Raw genomic sequence first — 21,736 nt, forward strand, 5'->3', positions numbered from 1 at the left:
GTATATCCCACTGCCTGTCCTCTGCACGGGCAGGACTCTTGAGGAGGGTTACATCTGCTTCTGCATCTGCCGTGCCCTTGACTTGGAGTCATTTGATAAATAGTTTTGCAGTTGGCTACTTAAGCATCTCCCAAGCTGCAGTCAGCATCTCAGCTGTGGGCGAGAGAGCACTGCTGCCAAAAGTCAGGAACTGTGTTGAGAGCCTCCTAAGATTTGGCTGTGTTTCCTTAAAACCCCTGGAGTTGTCATTACAGGCAGGAGAGTTGCTTAAAGGGGGAGAAAAAGAGCTTCTGACTGTCGAAGCGGTAGATAAAACCCCCTTGAAAACATGTGCTGCAAATCCAGGAGATGCTCAAGAAGGCTAGGTTGGCTGTATTTATTTAAATATAACACTAGCTCAAAGCTGATCTCCAGATGCTTTTGAGTTCAGACAGAGGGGCCGTTTCAGACACTCCTGCTTGGCAGGGCTCTGCCTGTGTATCTGCAGAAGAACTACAACCATCTTAATTATCTTGTCCTGCTAGGAAAAGAGAGGATGCATAAAGAAGTGCTGGGCAATACAGCAGGAAAATTGGGGTCAAACCCTGTTGTTTTTTCCCCATCTGTCTGAATACCTTGTGCAACTGCCTTGACCTTGGCAGATTGACTGTCTGCTGGGAGAAGCAAGCTCCATCTGCCTTTTCATTCTTTGCAAGGATGTGAAGCTAGGAGGACTTTAAAAACTGCTTTCGCAGCATCCTGACTGTGTCTGGCCTGTCTAAGTTGTTTGAGGGTGACCATGTCACTCGCAATGCGACCAAATGCTGCAGGTCCTTCCCCTGGCACTTCTGCGTGAGCACCCTGTCTTGGGCTCCCAAGTCAGTGCTTGCAAAAATTCCTCTGGAGACAGCGTGACCTCTGTGGTTCTTACACCCGGCAAACATGAGGATGTTTGGGGGACCTTTTGCACAGTGGTTACATGGCAATGAGGATCTTGCAGCTGAGGTTTAGGAGAAAATACCCTTTTCTTTTAACCCTGAGCTAATTTATGTCTGTGATGAAAGCATCTGGGAAAGGAGTGAGAAGGAATTTTAAGTGGTCTGATAGGAAGGCGTGTGAACTGTGCATGAAGGGTTAGCTCAGCAGGGTTAATAGTTGTCCCAGGGGTGCAGCCCCGGCTGTGTCTCCCAGAGGACATTGTGTTGAACACACACATTCAGGGCGTTTTTCTTAGCATTTTTCAGCATGCTACGATGACAGTAATTTTAAAGGCCATTACAGGAATCAGTCTAACCTCTTGTCACTATAACCAGGCGAACATTGTTGTCATTTCTGCAACCACCCTCAGATTCCCTCAGGGATCTCCAGACCATGTAAGAAGCTCCGTACATGAGTTTTGGAGCGATGGGCAGGCTCCTTTGGGTTGCTGGTAGCAAAGGAGGGCTCTTTTTTTCATGAAGAGTATGCTAGAGGCACATCTGCATCTGGAATGACAAGAGGAATATGATCTATAGAGCACAATTATCCACGTCACCGCTTGTTAGGATGCTGGAGTTAACACCCTTCCTCTTGTGGAAAATCTCTTAAGCCCTGAGAACTGACATGAAATGTCACACTTTGTTGAACTTCACTGAAGAAGGGATGAATCACTTTTAAGTTGAAGGGTTGGCTTCAATATATTATCAGAAAGATACCTTGAGACAGCCTAGCAGGAGCGTACTGCTGCCCACTCAGGGTGGCAGGATCTGACCTGGGGGGAGGACAGCACTTTTTGGAGCATGCGTGAGTTGGGGGTAGGGGTTGGAGGTTGGATAATCGAGGGGTTTTTCATTTGGTTTTGGTTTTGAGTGCTCTATAAAAGCAAAAGGCAGGTCTGTAAGGGATCTCGAGACGTCTCCCCTTGCAGGATCACCCCAGAATAAGTTTATCTAAACATTTTAAAAAATTTACTTTAGAGAAGGGTTTCACAGCATCTCTGAATAGCTGCTCTGCTACATCTGTGCCATTATAGGTAAGAAAACACTTTCTTATCAGGGAAACTGTAGCAGCTGGTAGTTAAACCTTCTGCAAAGAAATAAATCCCATACAAGTTGTAGCCAGGTTTGACCCTGCATAACTTGTAAGATCTCACGAACTGACAAGTAAAGGTAATTTAGCAATCTGGGAAGGTAACACAATAGGTAATTGAACTAATTTCTACCCCTGTGATGGGAATGTATTTTCAGGAGTAGAAACATCAGTGAACCAACTGTGGATGATTTGATTTCCTTGTCAATTGGAATCAAAGACCCTGATTGTGGGGCATAATACTGCCCTTGTAATGCAGCCTTTATCTTTGTGCTGGAGCTGGGCATAATTGTATCTGTGTCTGGAGGGACAAGGAGAAGGGTTTCAGTAGCTGGTGCTCACAAAGGCATCTTTAGAAAGCTCCTCACCCCTGGTACAAGCTTGGAAGAGCTCAAAGGGAAATACTCCTGAGTAGCTTTAGGAATTTGAACAGTCACCATTGTTTGATTCGGATTCAGTTACAGGACTAACATCTAAATGTTAATTCTTTTTAGGACATTTATCAGCTCTTTCAGCAAATACAGAATGAGGCTGCTGTATTAGATTGGCAGCCAACCCTGCAGATAAAAGCCCTTTGAAAGGATGTTTCTAAGGAGGGAAACTTGATCTGAGAGTGCAGAATAATTGTGAAGACAGTCTTTTCTGAGGGACAAGGAGGAAATATGATGTGTGAAGAAGTTCAAATGAGGACCAGGAGGTTTCTGACCTGGGGAATGGGAGTACCAGCAATTTTATGGCCTCCAAGAATGGTCCATAAAGAACAGAGGTCCTCATAATTCTGTCCTGTAGATGGTTGGTACTCCTGGAGATCCTACGGTGCTGGGTAAGCTGTGTCAGATGCTGGGTTAAGGCCGAAGTTGATGGTCACTTGAAGGCAAGGGCATGCCAAGGCAGTCGATGTGAGGTGGCTCTGTGCTGGACAGTATGAGTCAGTGTGTGGGCATATGAGGTTTGGGTGCAGGTTTTTCTCCTCTTGATCCTCTGTGCTGCCGTGCTCAGCACACAGTGCCCATATATGAGCTGATCCTGACTCCCTGTGAGTCCTCGGACATAGCTTGGAGAGTGACAGCCCAATCCTGCCCTTCTCCATCACCTGTTTCCACTTCTAGCCACAGGACTCGGCTGCGGGGCTGCCTGCAACGAAGTTGAGACCTACATGCAGCCCAAAGAAAGTGTCTTGTTTTCTGCCTCTTTGAAACATGTGCACTGGAAATGGTAAATCCCTTCCCCCCTGGTTCTCGGAAAGGAAATGTGTGACTGCAGAGGCAGTGGGAGAGTGGTGGGTGACAGCCAGAGGGATGCCCACTCCAGCCGCCCTGAGGCACACCGCTCATCTGTTTTGGCAGTGATGACCAGCCGACTGTGCCAGGAGAAGGACCTGACTTGTCCACTGGAAGAAGGAGGTCTGGTGCCATCCTGAGCACTGCCACTATCACATCCGGTGGCAGATCAGTGCGATGTCATCTAGGAAATGTGATTTAGATCATCATCCTTTCACAGCAGATGGGGGAAGGGAGGAGGGGGCCCTTATCACTTCTGGGGATTCATTTATATTTAAGCTGGTTTAAATTTTTCCTTCTTTTTTTTTTTTTTCCTCCATCTCCTTTTTTCCTTGGTGGAAGAGCGGGACCTATGAGAGGATCCATGATTCCCACAACCATGACACCATGCCCGGCACCCCACAACCATCTCGGAGGCAAGACCTGGGTATAAGGCTAGGACAGCTGCTGAGTTTTCATCAAGACAGGACTGACTTTTGTTAGGCTACATGGAGGGAGATCACTCCAGTGAGCCTGTGTCACCAAAATGCACCTGCCCCTCAGTGGCCTTGTGATCCTCCTGCACCCGAACGGACCCTTCATCCCTACCATGTCCTTGAGAAGTTGCTCAGTTTCCAGCTTGGTCATCATCCCTGATGCAGCCGCCAGCCAGCAAAGCTCCTTGGCGTGTGCTTAGCATTAAGCACAGAGAATAGTTCCCCAAGGAGCTTTTCTTAAGTGTGTTGCTGGACTAACGCTCTGGTCAATATACTTGGACCAAAGCTTACTCTGCAGTGGTGGGCAGCATTGTTCAGCTCCTAGGAGCCATGGCAGGCCCTGGCTGCTCCTGGTGTGGCCTCTTGGCATGGCAGCACCCCTTTCCCTACTCCTTCCTCCATCTTCCTGGTGTTTATTTTCCCCTCTTGGCCATGGGAAGCAGCTGCTGGGCTCAGAACCACTTTGGAGCAGGGAGCTGTGGTTTTGTTTCCAGAGTCTGACATGAAAATACCACTTTTTTTTTTTTTTTGCCTGGGTCTGCAAAAGGCCAGAGTCCTTGGCTCCTGGGGTGGATGGCTCCTTCCACACATTGTTTAGCCTGGAGAAGAGGAGGCTGAGGGGAGACCTTATTGCTCTCTACAACTACCTGAAAGGAGGTTGTAGAGAGGGGGGAGCTGGGCTCTTCTCCCAAGTGACAGGGGACAGGACAAGAGGGAATGGCCTCAAGCTCTGCCAGGGGAGGTTCAGGCTGGATATCAGAAAAAAATTCTTCACGGAAAGAGTCATTGGGCACTGGCAGAGGCTGCCCAGGGAGGTGATCGAGTCACCTTCCCTGGAGGTGTTTAAGGAATTGGTTGCTTGGGGACATGGTTTAAGCGAGTGTTGGGAATGGTTGGACTCAATGATTCAGTGGGTCCTTTCCAACCTGGTGATTCTATGATTCTATACTTTTACCGCCGGGCATCGCTTTTTGATGCACATTGAGAGTTAGTGCAGAAAAACCTGTTCTTTGGCCTGTATTTGTGATGGTTTTAAGTACAATCCCAAATAATCACAAATACCAATAGCTGTTTTTTCTCCCCTGCAAGATCCCTTTAATGTCAGAAGCGAATCACCGAGCTTATATTAGCAGTAAATAAGCTATACAGAATGGCTTTGGTTATATATGAGGTCAGGCAGAATGAGCTAATGCTCCCTTCTGGCCTTGAAACGAAACTTTTCAGAAAGTAAAATTTCATCCTGCAGCTTCTAAGCTGCTAGCACCTTTCCTTACGGAGCAGCCCAAGCTGTGGGGCTGCACGGCGCTCTGCACCGTCTGATTCTGTTCACCATCTTCTCACTGAAATAAAGCCCTGCTTGGAGGCAGTTTTCTCATATCACTCGGTTTAAATGAAGAGTGGGCTGCTGCTGAGGGTGTGTGATGGTGTGAGAAAGTTATATGACGGAGTGGGATGCCTGTGTTAAGGCAAAGGTAGTTAACCTTTTCATAGCAGCAGCAGGCTGGCTTCCCAGGTAATGTTCTAGCAAGCCCCATGTGAGATTTTGCCAATTGCAGACCTTATATACAAGTTCCAGGTTTCTGGAATTATTTGTGTGAGAGCTCTGGATAAAGGTCCATGTTAGAAATTGTCACGTGCTTACAAAAGCCAACAGTGGCATCGTCTCCCTCTCTCCAACTCTGTTTCTTTCCACTTATCCAGAACTGTGCACACTACCATGGCTTTTTTTTTTTTTCTCCTTTTTTTCCCCCTTTCTTTTTTGCAGCCAGGATGTTTTTTCTTGCCTTTTTATTGTTCCAGTGACCTAGCAACTCCGCTTTGGTGGAGGCCAGCCAGGAGACTTCCTCCCTGAGCCGTCTGACAGTCTCCAGCAGCACTGCCCTGGGATGGGAGCATAAGTTAAACCGACACCGGGCTGGATTCCTCCATGGCTTTTACTCTGTTCTCATGAGCTCTGGCAGTGGTGCCACTGCCTTCCTGCTGAGCAAAGCTTCCAGAGGACTTTAAAAACCCTGGAAAGAGGAAGAAGAAGTGTTGCATGGGTGATATTTTCTGAAGTATTTCTGCAGGATGTTTCAGTAAAGCCTGGAGGGTTTTAGAAGTGAGTTAGGTGCTGCTGGGATGTAGCATTTGGGATCTGCAGTGCAGGCAGGGTGGTGGGGTACATTTCAGTATGGCCGGCTGGTGGGACAGGGGTGGAGAGAAGGTGTAAGTGCTCGGAGAGTGCTTACAGGTGATTTCTTTTGGCTTATTTTTATTAATTTTACTGAAACCAGTGAGAAAGAAGTCCCTTTGGTAAGGACTCCTGGTCTCTGTCAGCCAGTGCTGGGATAGGGCTGCCTTTGCAGCCTCTAGGGCTGCAGGGGCTTTTCCTGTGTTGATGCAGGGAGGCGACGGTGGTCAGGACACTTTTGAGGTAGAAAATAAATGAGCCAGCAAGCAAGAGAACACGGCTGTTCTGGGATTTTTGCTCAGGAAAGACATGAGGGACATGGGTCCAAGGATCTCTCTGGGGCTGAGGGCTCAGCCTCCTCTTTGCTGGCTGGCTGGATTGGGATTTTACTTGAGTCTCCGCATGGTTATGGTATTTATTGGGAGTGTAGGTAGTCATGAGACAACTTATCCTGGTTGGAGGCGAACTCATGTTTGAAATGTTTTCCAAAGACTCAGCAGTGAAATGGGACTCTCTCTTTTTTTTTTTTTTTTTTTTTTTTTTTTTATTCAGTTACCAAAACCTATCTAAAAACAAAAGCTCAGGAGAAGAGGCTGCTCTGAGCCTTGGGCTGGTGGTTTTCAGGCAGCGTGTGTCCATGTGCTCCCGGGGATCTGTGGATTGAACACAAACTGTCCAAGAAAGATGAGTAAGCTGAGAGTTTTGTAGTCTTGAGCTGCTGATCCAGGAACCTGCACCTCCCCAGGGGAGTGTTTAGGACACCAGAATTAAGTGGTTGGAAACCACTGCCGAAGCAGGACAATATCCTGTCCCTGCACTGTGCAGGTTTTATCCCTGCTTGCAGATGGGCCATATGCATGCATCCTCACAGATTTCTGTGCGGTCTTTATTTCAGAGTATTTGTTTATCTGCTTTTGAGCAACATTTGTATCCTTTTCTTTCTTGTGGCATCTCTGAGCATCAGGCTCTGCGTTCATGAACTCACTGCAAATAAAGAAGGGTAGGAAGTAAAAATGGCCTTTAGGATCCTCTGTGGTTTTACAGGTCCTGGAGGTGACCTGGTGTGGAAGTACATTCTGGTTTTGTCTCATAAAGTAGCACTACAAGCAAAGTGCTGTGACCCAGCATAGAGGGGCTGAGGATGATGCCCATGTCCCCAGATCCGTGGCCGTCCGTCACCCCTAGCAGCTGGGTAGGCTTTAAGCATCTGGACCTTGACACTTGAAGCTTGCAGGGTCTGCTGCTGCCATTAAGCCTCCATCACCTTGCTCAAGCTGATATCAAGCGCCAATCACCTTTGGTAGCTGCATGAATCCTTCATATTATGGCTAAAATGATTTAACATCCTGTAAATTGCTGTTCTGCTTTGCCTGGCATCTGATGGAGAGAGGGCAAGGATCATGAGGACCAGAGCAAGGTCCTGCCAGGGGATGCATCTATAGGGCACCCCATCCAAACCAAGCCATGTAGCAGGGCAGGAGGCACTGACAGGGCTTTCCTGCATCTCTTCCCTTCCCTACCTGCCATTTCTCACCACCTTTTTTAGTCCAGACTGAATAATTCCTTTTATTAATATTGAAAGAATTAGCAAAAAGGGTTGATTGCACATGGTTATAAAAAACTCTCACATTCTTCCTGTGGTTGATGGATACAAGAGACCTTCCCCAAGCAATATTATCAGTGTGTTTATGCTCAACTGACCCATTTCAAGCAAGACCATTTTTTTTCTAAGCTCCCCCTGCTCCCCTCCCCCCTCAAACTGCTTCTTTCAGGGCAAGAACAAGGAAGGAAACTGAAAATCCCAGAGGGCCCTGGACAGTCCAGATTTAGGGCTGTAGCTTTTGTTCGCACAAACTCACTTGGCTCCTAACCGGCCTCCACCCATGATCCTGACATCCGCAGCAGCCGTTCAAAACACAGCACAGAGCCCAGTCCCGGCCCCGGTGGGGACCAGCAGCCACCCTTGCTTTGTGCCACCCGCTGCAGGGCTGACAGTCCCAGCTTTGCTCCCCGCTTCTCCTCCCTCACAGCCTGCCTTTCTCCCTAACCTTTTCCTACACCTGGCAAGGAGTTTTCAAAGTTGAAATTACTTTTTTTCCCCCTCCACAAGCCTTGGATGATGTTAAGGTTATGCAATGCTAACAGATGTGGGCTTTATAATTATAGCTGTCTGTCCTTGGGAGGAGCCTGCTTTAGCTTCATGTGCGCTCAGCTCAGCATGGGATGCTCCCAGGGTGGCCGTAGCTCTGGCAGAAAAGCCATGGGCTGCATGGGCAGTCGTACCGGGAACAGTCTTCAGGGAACTGCCACCTTCCCAAGGAGGGACTGCTGTGAGGTGAAGGGCTGCTCTGGGCAGCCGATCAACTGCTCTTGGCTTTTTCTGCGTGCAAACACAGATCAAATTTTTGTTCCCCTGTCAAGGGATTGTTTTGCTGCCCCTTGAGGAGAAAAATCCCTTCTGCAGGATAGCAGGGGGCCTGGAATAGCTAGTGGTGCATCTTGACTAGCTGCAATGCTCCTGCCAAATGCTATCTGTGGGGATTCTGCTCCCCTGGCATTAGCGGCATACATCCTTCCTCACTCCCTGTTCTAAAATGTCCCTGAGCAATCACAGCTGCTGCTGAAAACTTGTAGTATTGTTGTGATGCTCAACAGCACAACACCAAAAAGATGACGTTGCCCCAGCAGCAGCCAACCCCTTGCCAGGGCAGTGCCCGTGTTGCACCCAAGGATGGAGACAGAAAATTGCTGGTCTAGAGGGGATTTTTCTGGAGTCTTACAAGGTAGACATCCAGCTGGGCTGCCAGGGGCAAACCCAAAGCTTCGAGAAATCGTCTGAAACTTGATCTATTTGTTCTGGCTGTGTTTTAACTCAGCTCCCAGCAAGCCTCGGACTTGTTATGCTTGTGAAGATAAAGTAACTCCGAGCCTCGACCTGTCTGGTGAGCATCACTGCTAGTTTTAACTGGGAAGGAAAACACTGGACCGGCGGGTGGCAAGAGAGTTTTGTGCTGGAAGTCAAGTATTTCTCTCGACGGCTGCAGCTGCATGGAGTTAAACCACAGAAAGCAGTTGGCAGCTTAGGATGTGACGGAATTGTTAGTGACAAATCAGTACCTTAGCTAAAGGGCCACTATGCTTTAAGCCTTTAATGAATCAGGGGAGGCCAGATGGTCCCATGTGCATTTTTTTGGTAGAAGGTTGCATCTGGTCCATCTGCTCAGCACAGGGTCAGATTTGAAGGCTAATTTCTGGAGGCAAGTCAAAGAGGAGATTGCAGTTGTCTTACGCTTCTGGCAGGCTTGATGGTTCTGTGATGACCTGAGATTTTATGTCTATTTTGTTGAACGGACTGATTTTTGCAGGTTTCATCACCACATACTGTGGGTAGGATTTTCCAGTGTGTCTTATGCTCTGCATCCACCAAACCAGGGAGCTGAGCCCATGCCGAAACAAGATTTTTCTCTTTGTACCAGGGCCTGGTATACCTTGCAGGGCAGAGTGAAAAATGCCAGGTGACTCTGAAAAGCCTCCATAAATAATTCCTTCTTGTTCAGCCTGTCCATTCCCTGATTAAAGCCAGACTTGCTGGTGTCAATGATAAGAGGAAAGGTTTTGCTTCATTTTATTCCCAACAGCTCAGTAGAGCAAGAAGACTCTAGAGAAAGCTCCAGGGTTGATCTGCAGGGCAAGCAACAAACAGACAAGAAACCAGCAGCGTTTTGCTTTCAAACCAGTTGCCATTCAATCAGGGGTCATAGCTGAAGGTACTGCTTGCTGGCATTTCCAGGGTTATTTTTGAGAAGTGGCAATTAAATGCCTGCTGTAGTGCCCCACTATATATTTTAGCGTGCCTGGCTGGAGTGCTTGTTGACAAATGACTTGGCAACCTGAGAAAGCAAATTTCCCTCGGTCTGTTCTCATCCCCTAAGGGTTTCTGTAAGCAACTGCTGCTTTGCCTTTTTCTCTGTGCAGCAAAGCTGGCTGCTGGGGCACAGCTGAAAGCTTTTAGCGAGAAGGGAATGGAGGGAAATTCAGTGCACTGCCCTCCAGCACACCCACATTTTTCAGCATCAGGGCTGCTATAAATGGACTTGCGGACTACAATTACAGAGTGGGTATTGGCTTGCAAATGAGTGTGGTGAACCACCCCTGCAGCATCCCATCCCGTCATCCAAGGGGCAACAACAAGCAGCTTGTTACATGGGACAGGAATTGGCTCATAGGACAAGGCAGGCTCCAAATGGCAGCGGCTACTTGGTGTGCTCAGTGAGGCAGGTATCGCAGGAGTGCCGAGGGTTATCATTAAAGGCAAACAAGGGACTCTGCTCTGTTGTCTCCTTGGGCCTCGTGGTGCTCAGACTTCTGGGATGAAATGCAGACTGTCCTACTAAGTTCCTACTCAGTTCCTACTGAAGCTGTTCTAGAAGAAGAGGGGAGACCACTCCTGAAATTGCCACCTCTGGCATGGCAGATACAGCAGCCCCAAAGGAGACATGTGAGGCAAAGAAGAGTAGCTGTCCCATGGGGGTTTCTTGGAGGCACAGCTTCCTTACAGAACGTGCTTGAAGGCCAAGGACAGATATGCAAGGCTTAACCTTGAACATCAGAAATTTTGGATAGAGGCTGGGTGGTGCCTTTCGCCACTGCCTATCATCTGCAGCCATGATTTGAGATGCTGTGTGCATCCAGGCGGGTTATGTCCCATGGCCTGGTGGATTTTGAGCTGCAGAGTGAGCACAGTTCCTCTACCGTTGTCTTTTCTTGGTTTCTTGACAGGCTTCAGACTCTGCCATCCTCGACTGTGGTTTCTCTAGCCAGCCTCCCGTTCTGTTGACCCTATGAGTGGAACATGCTATGGCTGTTCCATTTTGGTTATAAGGAAGTTAGGTTAAACTGGGATCTCGCTATTTCAGATGACACAACCATGATTTGGACTTGCTTTGACTTGTGGACTTCGAAGAGCATCTGAAGCTGCGGTGTCAGCCAAACCTCGAGGCTGTAACATAGAGCGAGGACAATCACTGCTGCTTTTCACACGGCCAATGTACAGGGAAATCCTCGCACAGCCCTGGCTGGTCCTGCAGGCTGGAAACCTTAATTTCTTCTGGCAAATCTTGCTAGAACCACTCACAACAGCTGTCACTTGATGCTCTGCTCCAGGCAATATCAGACTGGATGGCAGACCCTAGGCTGAAGCTACAGCTGCTGCACTCATCCTGCTGATGCTACCAGCGGTCAGCGTTAATGACCGAGCTGAGAAGTTGGCTACTGGGTAACTTCTTCACTCTTTGCTTAGAGCCCAGTTTGGGAACATGTTTATATTGAACTTTTGGAGCTGCTGTAAAGCATACCTGTTGCTCTCTCTGGGAGAAGTAATTTTCAGGTCCATGTGATAGACCAGGTGGTAGAAATGCAGGAGAAACTTGTGGAAATGGGATGAGAAGAGATGCAAAACATGCAAAAAAAGCATGGGGGTGCTGAATTGAATTAATCTTGTGCATAGAGGTTGGTTTACGCCCCTAAACCTGTCTAATTTCCAGTCATGTGAATCCAAAAATAAATTTCATGTCTCTGTTTTGAATATGCAAAATTTTCTTTACTGTAAATGAGGTCAGAGCTTGACTGTGGTGTTACTGCAATGAGCCAAGCCTGCACATCCAGCGCTGCTGGGATTTTAGTTCTTTTCTTGGTTTTCCTTTCAGTCACTGAAAGCAGCCATCAGATGAGAAAAAGTTCCAACATGGAGATGAGGACTTCTGGTGCTCTCATGGACAGTGTGGAGCTGGTGACAATGCTGGCTGAGAGCGGGGAACAAGCATCACTGCCTGCCAAGCACACTGTGGTGCCAGCAGTGAGCAGGATCACAGGGAACGTTGGTCCCCCTGCCAGCAGTGGGGCTGTCACCCTGCCAGGAGCAGTATCTCCAGATAGCCCATCTGGGACGGCGACCCACCTGCCCGTGCCCAGCCATCCTTCTGGTGAGTTTTGTCTACACGAGAGTCCCCATTTGCTGTACCCAGTTCATGGACTGCGTGTAGCTGTTGGGTTAGGAGGGATTCCCAGCCTGCTTCTAGAAACTCAGATCAATCCAGTTCCAGGAAAATTGTTGGGTTTTTTTTGTTTTTAATATTACAATGAAGGTGATTCTGGGGAGCTGCTGCTGTCGTTATTCACCATGCAGCAGCACCCCAAAGAGTCCTACTTATCCAGGGACCTCAAAGGAGACCCTGGTATCTGCACGCCTCCTCTTGGGAGGAGCTGAACCCCATTGTGAACCCAACCTAGATTATAAGTGCCTGAGTTAAAAATATCTGACCAGCTGCGTCAGGATTTGTAGCTGAGGTCCTCACATGGAAATTGTGCAAGTGAGCACTTACCCTTGGGCTTGTTCATAATCTTCACCACTTTTGACGGTACTGTGGTTGTGAATAAACTAATGCACTTTTTAAGCATGCACTAAATCAAAGCCTGTTTCCCACTCCAGCAGGACTAGGCTGTGTTGTTTGCCCTGTCCACTTTTCTTTTTTTTTTTTCAATATACCTGAATAAGCATCTTACTGGCATGTGAACCTAGTTGTCTTTAATTTTTTAATTCCTCTTTTTTTATTCTGCTTAGAAGCTTGAATGTGGAGCTGGCATGCCCAGGGTGCCGGCCCCTGGCTGTCCTGCCATAAGCTGTTTACTGCCTTCCGTATTTTTAGTATTTTTTCTTTTTTTTTTTTAATCTGGGTTTCTCTTGCCATGCACAAATGAAGACAAATTTTGAAATACCAGTATTTTTTTGATGACCGAAACCCTCTGTTCCCAGCAGTCCCTCTTGCGGCGTTTTCTGTGTTTAATAGATGAAACACAAGGTGTGCTGCTGTGACCCTGCCCACTGCAGATGGTAGGGCTGGGTACCACAGCAGGTGATGCTGCTACCAAGCCAGCCAAGTCACGTTAACTTCTCCAAGGGGAACATGACACTCTTTACGTTGTTTCCCAGCTGCTGGAAGTCGTCACCGTGCTGCGGGCAGCTGGGAGAGAGGCAAGAGGGCTCTGGCTTCCCCTGGCACCCCTGCAGCTGCCGAGAGGACCCCACAGCTTTTGGAAGCCACAAGCACTGAGTTGGCTGAGAGGACACTGGGCAGGCATCATGGGGACTGGGACATGCTGGGGTCCAACAATGCAACAAGGACGGTGCTGCTGCCTGCATCTGTGGAGAGTCGCCCCCGAGGTGAGCTATCCCAGTTCAGCCTGGGAATGAGGTGGATGCTGTTTCCCAGAGAAACTGGGCATTGGTTAAGGCTGGCTTCCCTGCTCTGCTAGAGCTTTGTGTGCTGGATCTGGCCCTCCATCCTCACCAGGTGCTCAGTGCAGTTTTTGGGGCTTGCTTCATGCACGGGGGTGGAGAGGAGGATTCATGTGGCTTCTCCTGGCCTTGAAAATTAGGAATTACTTGGTGCAGCTCCCAAACACAAAGTTGCTGTAGGCAGAGAGCAGGCAAGGGGACTGTGGGCTGCAGGGGGAGGTGGAGGGTGACAGTGAAGGGTGCTGGCTGGGCAGCTCAGCCTGTCTCTGCGTTCACGTTTGCTTTCCCCCATTGTGTTGCAGGCTCTGACAGCCCTTCTCGAATGGTGAGTGGCTGGGTGGGCACAGAGCCAGCCAGCAGCCCTCCCACGGGCACCATGGGTGCTTCACCCTCAGGGAGTGGTGGGGGGACACGGCGACCCCTGCGCAGCACTCCTGCCCCTGGCTCACCAGGACAGCCCCACTCCTCGCCCCAGGGCTCCAGTACCCAGACTGGTGCAAACCGCTTGACAGTACACCCCAGGGATCTCATGGGGGACTCCACAAGGTCTGTGCTGACAGCATTGCCTGCCACGGATGGCACTTTCAGAGGTGAGGTTTGCTGGCCCATGGGTTTGTTGTAGAGGTTTAAAAAGCTTTTATATTGCTTTTGCTCTCTTGAAACAAAACAGGGAAGACGCTGTGTTTTGCACACGCTTTCTGTTTGTTATTAATTGGGTGGTTAGCTGAAATTCCCTGCTGAATTTTTTTGGTTGAAAAAGCTCCAAAATTTTCCATTAAAAAAAAACCAAAAAAGTAGTAAAACTTTTGAACCTTATCACCATGTTTTCTGCAGAGTGGGCATCTGCAGCTGGGAACTCTCAGCTGGTTCAGTGCCCACCCTGCAGAGCGAAGGCGAGGTCCCAGCCCACCTGAGCTGTGTGTCCCACGCCAGTGGTGCTGTACCAGGGCCTGAGGTTGGTAACTCACCGTCACAGCTGTGCTGGGTGGGTTTGCTCTTGTCTACATGGGTGAGATGCCTGTGCTTCAACAACTCATATGTGACAACTAACTCGACATCCCTGTCTGCCCCTCAGTTGCTTTATGAGCAGCTATTTCTGGAGCTCTCAAAAAGAGACTTTGACCCACTCCACATGAGCTTATTGAAAAACTTGGCATTGCTGAGTCCTTGTTCTGTGCTCGGGGTTTGCCAAGAGCAAACATCTCCAGGGCTCTCACTGACACGAACCTTCCTTCTGCCACAGCTGCTGGGAGCAGCAGTGGGGCTGCAGAAGACCTGAAGTCCAGTATCCGAAGGGCAGTGCCCGGCTCTGTAGCTGAGCCCCTGGTCTGGGTGCCCTCCTCAGTGGCCCCGGCACAGGAACGTTTCCACAGACCCTCCACAGAGCACCAGCTCAGCACTTCTCTCCTAGCTTTGGAAAGCGCTGCCACAGGTGAGCTTGGTTAGTCTAAGATTTGTTTGTTTTCCCCATTTTGTGCTTCTTTAGGAATTTTTCCCCGTGTCCTGTTACGCCTGGGGATGTGTAGTGAGCTGCAGGCTGATACGGGAACATGGCTGTGCTCAGCTTTTCCCCCTTTCCTGCTTGATGCCATGTTCAAGCTCCAAATAAACCCCTACAAGAGTCTGGGCCAATGTCTACCAGTCTTAGAGCAAAGACAGGATTTAAACACAAGTCTCTGCAGCCCTTGTCCTGTGGGTTTTCCTGCTGGCCGAGCAGCCCCATCTCTCGTGAAGTCGTCCTGTCCTGGCAGCGAGCCCTGAGTTTTGTGTAAGGTCTTCCTGCGGCAGGGGGATTCATGCCTTTCCAAAAGAGCACTTTGTCTAGATTGAAAACTTCCTATGCTTAATATCCGTATGTGCGCTGTAAGCATCTGGGAAGAAAATGGATCCATCTGTTTATAATTTCATACATATAAATCCAGGGTTTTTTATTGTGCTGTAGCCATTGGAAACAGCTACCAGCCATCCAACGTCTTGGCCACAGAGAGGAGAGTTTCGGATTTCCCCTCCACCGGTACCTCTGTTTCCACAACAGCCACCAGGAGTGGAGGGAGGATGTTAAGGTCTCTGCCAACCAACACCGGGCTTACCAATGCAGCAGAGATTTCCACCACTGGTACTGAAATCACCAGCTCTTCAGACCAGACCTGGTCTCCTGGGATGTCCTTGGAAGCTCAGGGTGGTGGTGGTGGTAGAGGTGCCACAGACCTGCTGCTCACGAGCTCACTGTCTGCTTCAGAGAACGCTTCCACAAGTGAGTTTTGATAGCTAGCTGTATAACTCAGAACACTATTTAAAGACTCTTTATAAAGAAAATACATCCTTTTTATTTTAAAGAAAGGAGGAATAATATTGTATTTGGCACATTCTGTACGTTTAAAAACATTTCACAGAAATGAAAGTATGGATAAATATTATTCTTTTTGGAAGAGGAGGATAGATTTTCCTTGCAGACTTGCAGTTGAATTTTGCAAGCAATAACTTCAGGAGGTCCTATATAGAGACTGCTTCCCCCCCCGTCTCAGTGATTTCCTAGTATTAAATATTATCATATTAAATATTCACACATATGTAGTCTATGTCTACTGATAGTGGGATGAAAGATGAAACCTATGCAGCTGTTTGCATTTACATGTATGCGGTTTTATGATTCTGTTCTTCTTTTTTTTTAGCTTTTAGCAGCAATTATGAACCCAAGAGCATCCCAACTGCAAAAGAGGCAACAGTGCACTTGGATGCCCGTGGTGCTGATAGGCCCAGTGTGGCAGCAGGGGCACCAGGGTCCCCCACAAATGGCCACATAGCCACGGTGACAACGGACTCTGCCAGCAGTACTGACCCCACCAGCTTTTTGGGATGGACCTTCTCCTCCTTGAGGACTGGGACACATGGTCCTAATGGCTTACTGGAAGCCACCGACCTCTCTTCACCTGCTGGAAAGCCTTTGCTCACAAGTTCACGCTCTGCCTCCGAAAGTACTTTCAGAGGTAAATTTGTTAGTCTGAAAGTTGGCTGCTTTGGGGTTGGATGGGATTTCACACCCCTGTGCTGGTTTTTTTCAATATAGCCATCAGTTGCTACTGGATATGTGAGTATTTTTCTTACTGGCTGCCTCAGGGGGGCAGGGTGAGAGTGGATTTCAGTTTTTGGGTGAAAAAGTGAAAAACATCAATGTCCTTATTGCTAATGAAAGTAATCTTCTGGGAAGAGCAGCTATTGTTTACGCCTGCTGGAAACACTTTTGCTGGGGATTTGCAGCCACTGCCTGGTGCTCCGTCTGTCGTGCAGGCTGGTCTGTGAGGAAGGTAACATTTTAGGAATCCACAATAGTGCTGACTTGCCCATGCTCTTGAAGTGGTCCCAAGTGAGCTCTGTTCCAGCATTCACCATGAGTTCACCATTAAACCCAATGCTCTATGAGTCGTAGTGCAGTACCTGCTCCTAGTGAGCTGGTGGGATATTGGCATCCCCAGCTCTGCGGTTTAGGAGAACCCTGGGGCAACCTGCCTGCCAAACATGGGGTAAATCAGGCTGGGTTGGATGCCAGGCTGGGGTGACAAGGTGTTCCTGAGCATCTTATGGGTGAGGCCGTGTCTGGCCCTGGATGCCCAGTGCTGTGGGGAGCTTGGTCCCGTGACCATGCCATCAGCCTGGCACTGAAACAGCAGCTTGGCTCTCTGGACTGTCACTAGAAAACCTAAAGCGGGCCTTTTTCAGCTCATCCTCTGGGTTTGCTTTGAAGTTAAAGGCATATACTCCTGGTTTAAACAGGCTCAGAGGCACCTTAAATGCGTAGATAGGGTATTGTGCACAGCCTGCACTTTAAAGGCATGGGTTTAAGTTGTGGTTTTCATGGCCTTTTGTAAGCCACATATGCCTGAACATAGGGAATTCACCTCTTCCCTGAGCAGCTTCTTTTCCAGGTTGAGAACTTGATCTGTTAAATATCGCAATGAACAGTGTGCAAACATAGCCTGTACAAAGATCCCCCAAATATATGCATACATCAAACCTGGTTTTGTTGCATCTTAGGTGTCAGAAGCAGCCACCGACCAGTTAACAGCTCAACGACAGAGCGAAAAACCCTTGCTTCCTCTCCCACCAGAGATTTCCTTTCAGCCACAGCCACCAGCAGTGGTAGGAAGGCCCTGAGGTCTGCCACAGGCAGCAGCCAATGGGCAGCAGAAGCCTCTACATCCAGTAGTGCCATGTACAGGACCTTGGACACGATCCAATCCTCATCCACATCTTCTGTGAGAGAGACCTACAGAGCTCATGGGTCCAGAGAAACCACGAGTTTCACGGAGAAGGTGGCAGACCCTTTGCTAACACACTCTCACTTTCCTTTGGAAGGTCCTTCCCCAGGTGAGCTCAAGATAGAGGTGAAATACCATTTTTCTTATAAGTAAAAGGTGAACTGTTATTATAATCTCTTACACTTTCCTGACTCTTTTTCTGCTGTCAATAGACATGACATCTCTGCAGAATATATTGTTTGGAAGGATGAAACGTGATTTTTGTGTCTGAAATATTTCAGCTCTTGCTTGACCAAAAAATGCAGTTGTTTTTTTTTTACAGAAAGGGCACACGTATGGAAAGTTTCATTAGGCCAAGAAAAATAATAACTTTCAAATCATGATCTTTTTTTACTGTCTCCAGTTGCTATCTCTATAGGCAAGAGAACTAAGCAAGGGAGGATTAGATCACGTCACTGCAGCCCCAGGGACCAAACTTCAGTTCTTGCCCTCTGTTCTAACCATTGGATCACACTGCTTCCCAGAAATCAAATCAGTTCGAAAATTTAAAGCAACTTCAAATGTTGTCTCTGAGGTCCTTCGTGCCACTGTTTGGTCCTGGACCCCACTGTGTTACTGGAGGCGTCCGATCCTCCTGACCCCATTTCTTCAGACTTCTCCAAGACCTTCACACTGCTGAGTGTTGTGCCTTGTCTGAACTGACTGCCGTGCTTTTCTGGGTTGTTATTATAATTGTTTCTTCTAGCAGCATGGAGAGCATTCAGACACATAATGGTGAAATCAAGTGCCCGGTTGTAGCAGTTCAACAATTTTTATATAACAGCATGTTTCTCAGCATCAAACCACAGTTTTTTAGAAGACAAATTTCTGTAAGGAGATTTCATGTGTTTGGAAATTTCCTGTTTCTCTGGATTGACATCTTCTCATATTTTCTACTTGTGCTTGTACTTGCTGCCTCTGAGCGTTACTGGAAGAAAGCTTGTCTGTTTATTTATAGTTTCACATGTGTAAAAACATGAATTGTTTCTTTATCACATCTTAGCTACTGGAAGCAGCCTTGCATCATTCAGCATCCTGTCAACAGAGAGAAGAACCGATTTCCCCACCACCAGGACCTCTGTTTCCACAGCAGCCACTAAGGGTGGAGGGAGGACATTAAGGTCTCTGCCAGCCAGCACCAGGCTGTCCCAAACAACAGAGTTTTCTGCCACTGGTACTGGAACAATCATCTCTTCAGACCATACCCAGTCCTCTTTAGGAGCCCGGGCTGATGGTGGCAGAGGTGCTACAATGATGTCCACAGACCCATTGCTCACAGGCTCACTGTCTGCTTTGGAAAGTGCTTCCCCAGGTGAGCTTTGACCATCCCAGTTTTATCCAAGTTTAGATCTTCTGCCACATAACATCTGTGCTGTCAGCCTAAGAGTGGTGATGGGCAAAAGCACACCCAACTGTTTATGGCTTAGTGTGCATAAATCAGTTTTGCTTTGTCCTTTCTCAGCAGAACGGACCTCAGCTATGAAAGAACACCTGCCCAGTCCTCCTTTTACCAGTACGCCCAGCTCAGTGACAGCTACCAGTGGTGGGCAGAGGACCCCAATGCCTATGTCAGACACCCATGCAGCATCCAGCATGGCAGAGAGCTCCGCTCCCCCTTCACTCCATACCAGAACCTTGGATGTGGTCCTTCTGTCGTCCTCAGCAGCAGCAGAGCCTGAGAGAGAGAGCAATGTTTCGCAGTACAGTGTTGGACTGGGTGAACCTGCAACAAAGTCGCTGCCTACGGTTCCTCCCAGTGTTTCAGTGCCTGTACCCTCACCAAGTGCTTCAGGTGAGTCTTGTGCTTTCCTGGTTTGCCATGGAGGACATCCCTCCTCCTCACTCCCTCCACAGCGCCCACCTTTCCTTTTCTTGCTTTGAACTAGATTTGCCTTATTAGCAAGCCGGGTTTTTAGGGAAGGGTGTCTGAGCATTGCACAGGTGGTGAGTTACTCACCCCACAGTTCCCTCTGGCCTTGTGGCAGCACTTCTTGTGTCAGGAACTAGACAGCCAGGTAAGTCCTCTGGGCCACATGTGAAGGCTGCCGTGGAGCCTCAACCTCAGCCCTCAAACCAAGGGAATGTGGCATGGGATGTGTCAAGGAAGCGGTACTTCTTTCACCATTCCTTATATCCCAGTTATCCTTTGTATTATCAGCCTCGGCTCTGCTTCCAGAGTACCACCAGAGCTGGTTTGAAACCCACAGGCCCTCCTAAAAGAATTTTCTGCAAGATGTCCAAGACCGGGTTATACTTCTCTGCCACTATTCTCCAGAAACACCATGCACTCCAATCTGGTTTATTTTTCTGATGTGAAGGGAGAAAATACAGATCAGTTGGGACCACGACTTAGCAAATAGGTGCTGTTGGTTAACCGGATGCCATCTCCGCTGTGGGAACTGAAGTGTTCACATTACAGTCCCTGTAGAAGCTTCAAAGGGATTATTAATATACAGTATATATACATACATATATATATGTTTATATATATATGCTTTGCGATTCCAGAGAAAGGAAGAAGAGTTCCTGGTGCTCCTACTGAGACCACGTACATCTCAATGACACTCTCCAGCCATGGGGAGGGGACATATCAGCCTGCAGCTAATCATGGCACGTGGAGCACAGCAGTGACAAGCCATACGTCTCACTCGCCCGGGGAATCTCACACCGGCCCCCTCCCATCCTCCACAGCGTGGTCTGGGGCGGGACATGTCTCGTCCAGCCAAGCAGGGTACCCAGAGCCCAAGGTCACCCTTTCATCCAAGGTCTCCACCTACTTCTCAGCTACCGGTGAACCTTCCAGTGAGTTTTTCTTAACTCTGGGATGGAATTTAAATTAGGGGAAAACCCACTCCCCCTCTCCCTCCCCCTCTTCCGTGGGCTTGATGTGGCCACACGTGTGTCAGAGCAGTTGTGGGTATTGTGGGCAGGCTTTATAAGTGGTGGTGATTTTGCTTCTTGGTGTTGTGTATCTGCAGCTGTTGGTGCTTAACAAAAATGTCTCAGGAATGAGGCATGTAGGTTCTTACTATAGAAGACATCTGCTACTTGCTTGTGGTAATAATTATAAGTAACACAAATATGCCATTATGACTCTAATACTATCAATTATCCTCTGCATTTGGACAACCCTGTTTCTTTGGAGTACACTTTGTTTGTTAAATCCACATTTAAGGTGATAGATATGTGAGATCTACTTAATCTGCATTTAATATGGGTTTATCTGTGCAGTTTTATTAATCTGCATTTCAAAAACAGAATTACTGTAGAAATTACAAATGCTCTTTGCTCTGTGATGATAAAATCAGATGCCTGCTTTTCGATCCTGTTCCAGCCACGGGCAGCAGCCATCGCTCACTAAGCAGCTCAAGTGCCAAGGAAAGGCTGTCTAGCCCCATCACGGATCCTGCGTACAGTACCTCCACGTCAGCTGACGGTGGAGAAAGGATCTTGCGCTCGGTGACAGCCAGCGTGTTGGCCAGTGGCACTGAGAGCTCTCCTTCCTATGGCAAAGCTGCCAGCTCTCCAAAGCCAGATCCGCCAGTGTCGGTGGAGCACAGTGGGATGGCCAATGCCTCGGCCAGCAGCGTGGGCTTCACGGACTTTGCAACAGAGACGCTCTTCACACGTTCTTCCAAGATGCCCACTTATTCTTCCTTCCAAAATGATCTCACAAGTAAGTTAATGTCTCCTGGCGTACATTTTCAGGGTAGTAAGGGTAATCCACATTGGTGTGCATTTGCCTACAGCATATACAGAGTTGACATTCATTGATTGGTACATACAGTGTCTCCGGTGGGTACTCTTGAGGGGATGATTTTATCCAAAGTCTCAAAGCAAGACCCTGGCTAGGGAATCGGGGAGTCATTCCAGAACTGAAAACGTGAGCTAAGCAGAGAAACTCTCTTGTTTTGATGCACTTTTTTTTTCATCCTAACTAGTTTCTTATGGGTGATACTTTCAGAAGTGTTTCTTGCTGACCTAAGGAATTTGTAGAATTACATTAAATGTTCAGAACCCTTTAAAAAAAATATTTCTAGAGATTGCTGAATTTATCTGTACATCTTTAAATTCATGTTGTAAGATTGACTGCACCTTTTATGCTAAATAATCTGAATTTTTTGCAGACTGATGTACTATTCATTTAGGATTTCCTGACTGCAAAGTTTTAA

General features: G+C 48.0%; 1 protein-coding gene across 3 annotated transcripts in view; it reads left to right on the forward strand.

The window, feature by feature from the left end:
* The window catches only part of HEG1 (heart development protein with EGF like domains 1), a 54,556-nt gene that overhangs the window by 7,208 nt on the left and 25,612 nt on the right, over positions 1-21,736 (forward strand). For 2 of the 3 annotated variants that reach the window (XR_008450363.1, XM_054069763.1), the window contains exons 2-12: positions 11,681-11,956; positions 12,964-13,194; positions 13,572-13,859; positions 14,513-14,701; positions 15,212-15,523; positions 15,942-16,256; positions 17,302-17,634; positions 18,568-18,876; positions 19,027-19,356; positions 20,073-20,366; positions 20,899-21,240. Coding sequence is in view for 2 of the 3 variants with exons in the window: in XM_054069763.1 (XP_053925738.1) it covers positions 11,681-11,956; positions 12,964-13,194; positions 13,572-13,859; positions 14,513-14,701; positions 15,212-15,523; positions 15,942-16,256; positions 17,302-17,634; positions 18,568-18,876; positions 19,027-19,356; positions 20,073-20,366; positions 20,899-21,240 (3,219 nt within the window). In the remaining variant the exon portion in view is untranslated. The remainder of the gene's footprint in view (positions 1-11,680; positions 11,957-12,963; positions 13,195-13,571; positions 13,860-14,512; positions 14,702-15,211; positions 15,524-15,941; positions 16,257-17,301; positions 17,635-18,567; positions 18,877-19,026; positions 19,357-20,072; positions 20,367-20,898; positions 21,241-21,736) is intronic. The other variant, XM_054069764.1, reaches the window with a different exon arrangement.

This window comes from Cuculus canorus, chromosome 6 (assembly GCF_017976375.1).
Source record: "Cuculus canorus isolate bCucCan1 chromosome 6, bCucCan1.pri, whole genome shotgun sequence".
Taxonomy (NCBI): Eukaryota; Metazoa; Chordata; class Aves; order Cuculiformes; family Cuculidae; genus Cuculus; species Cuculus canorus.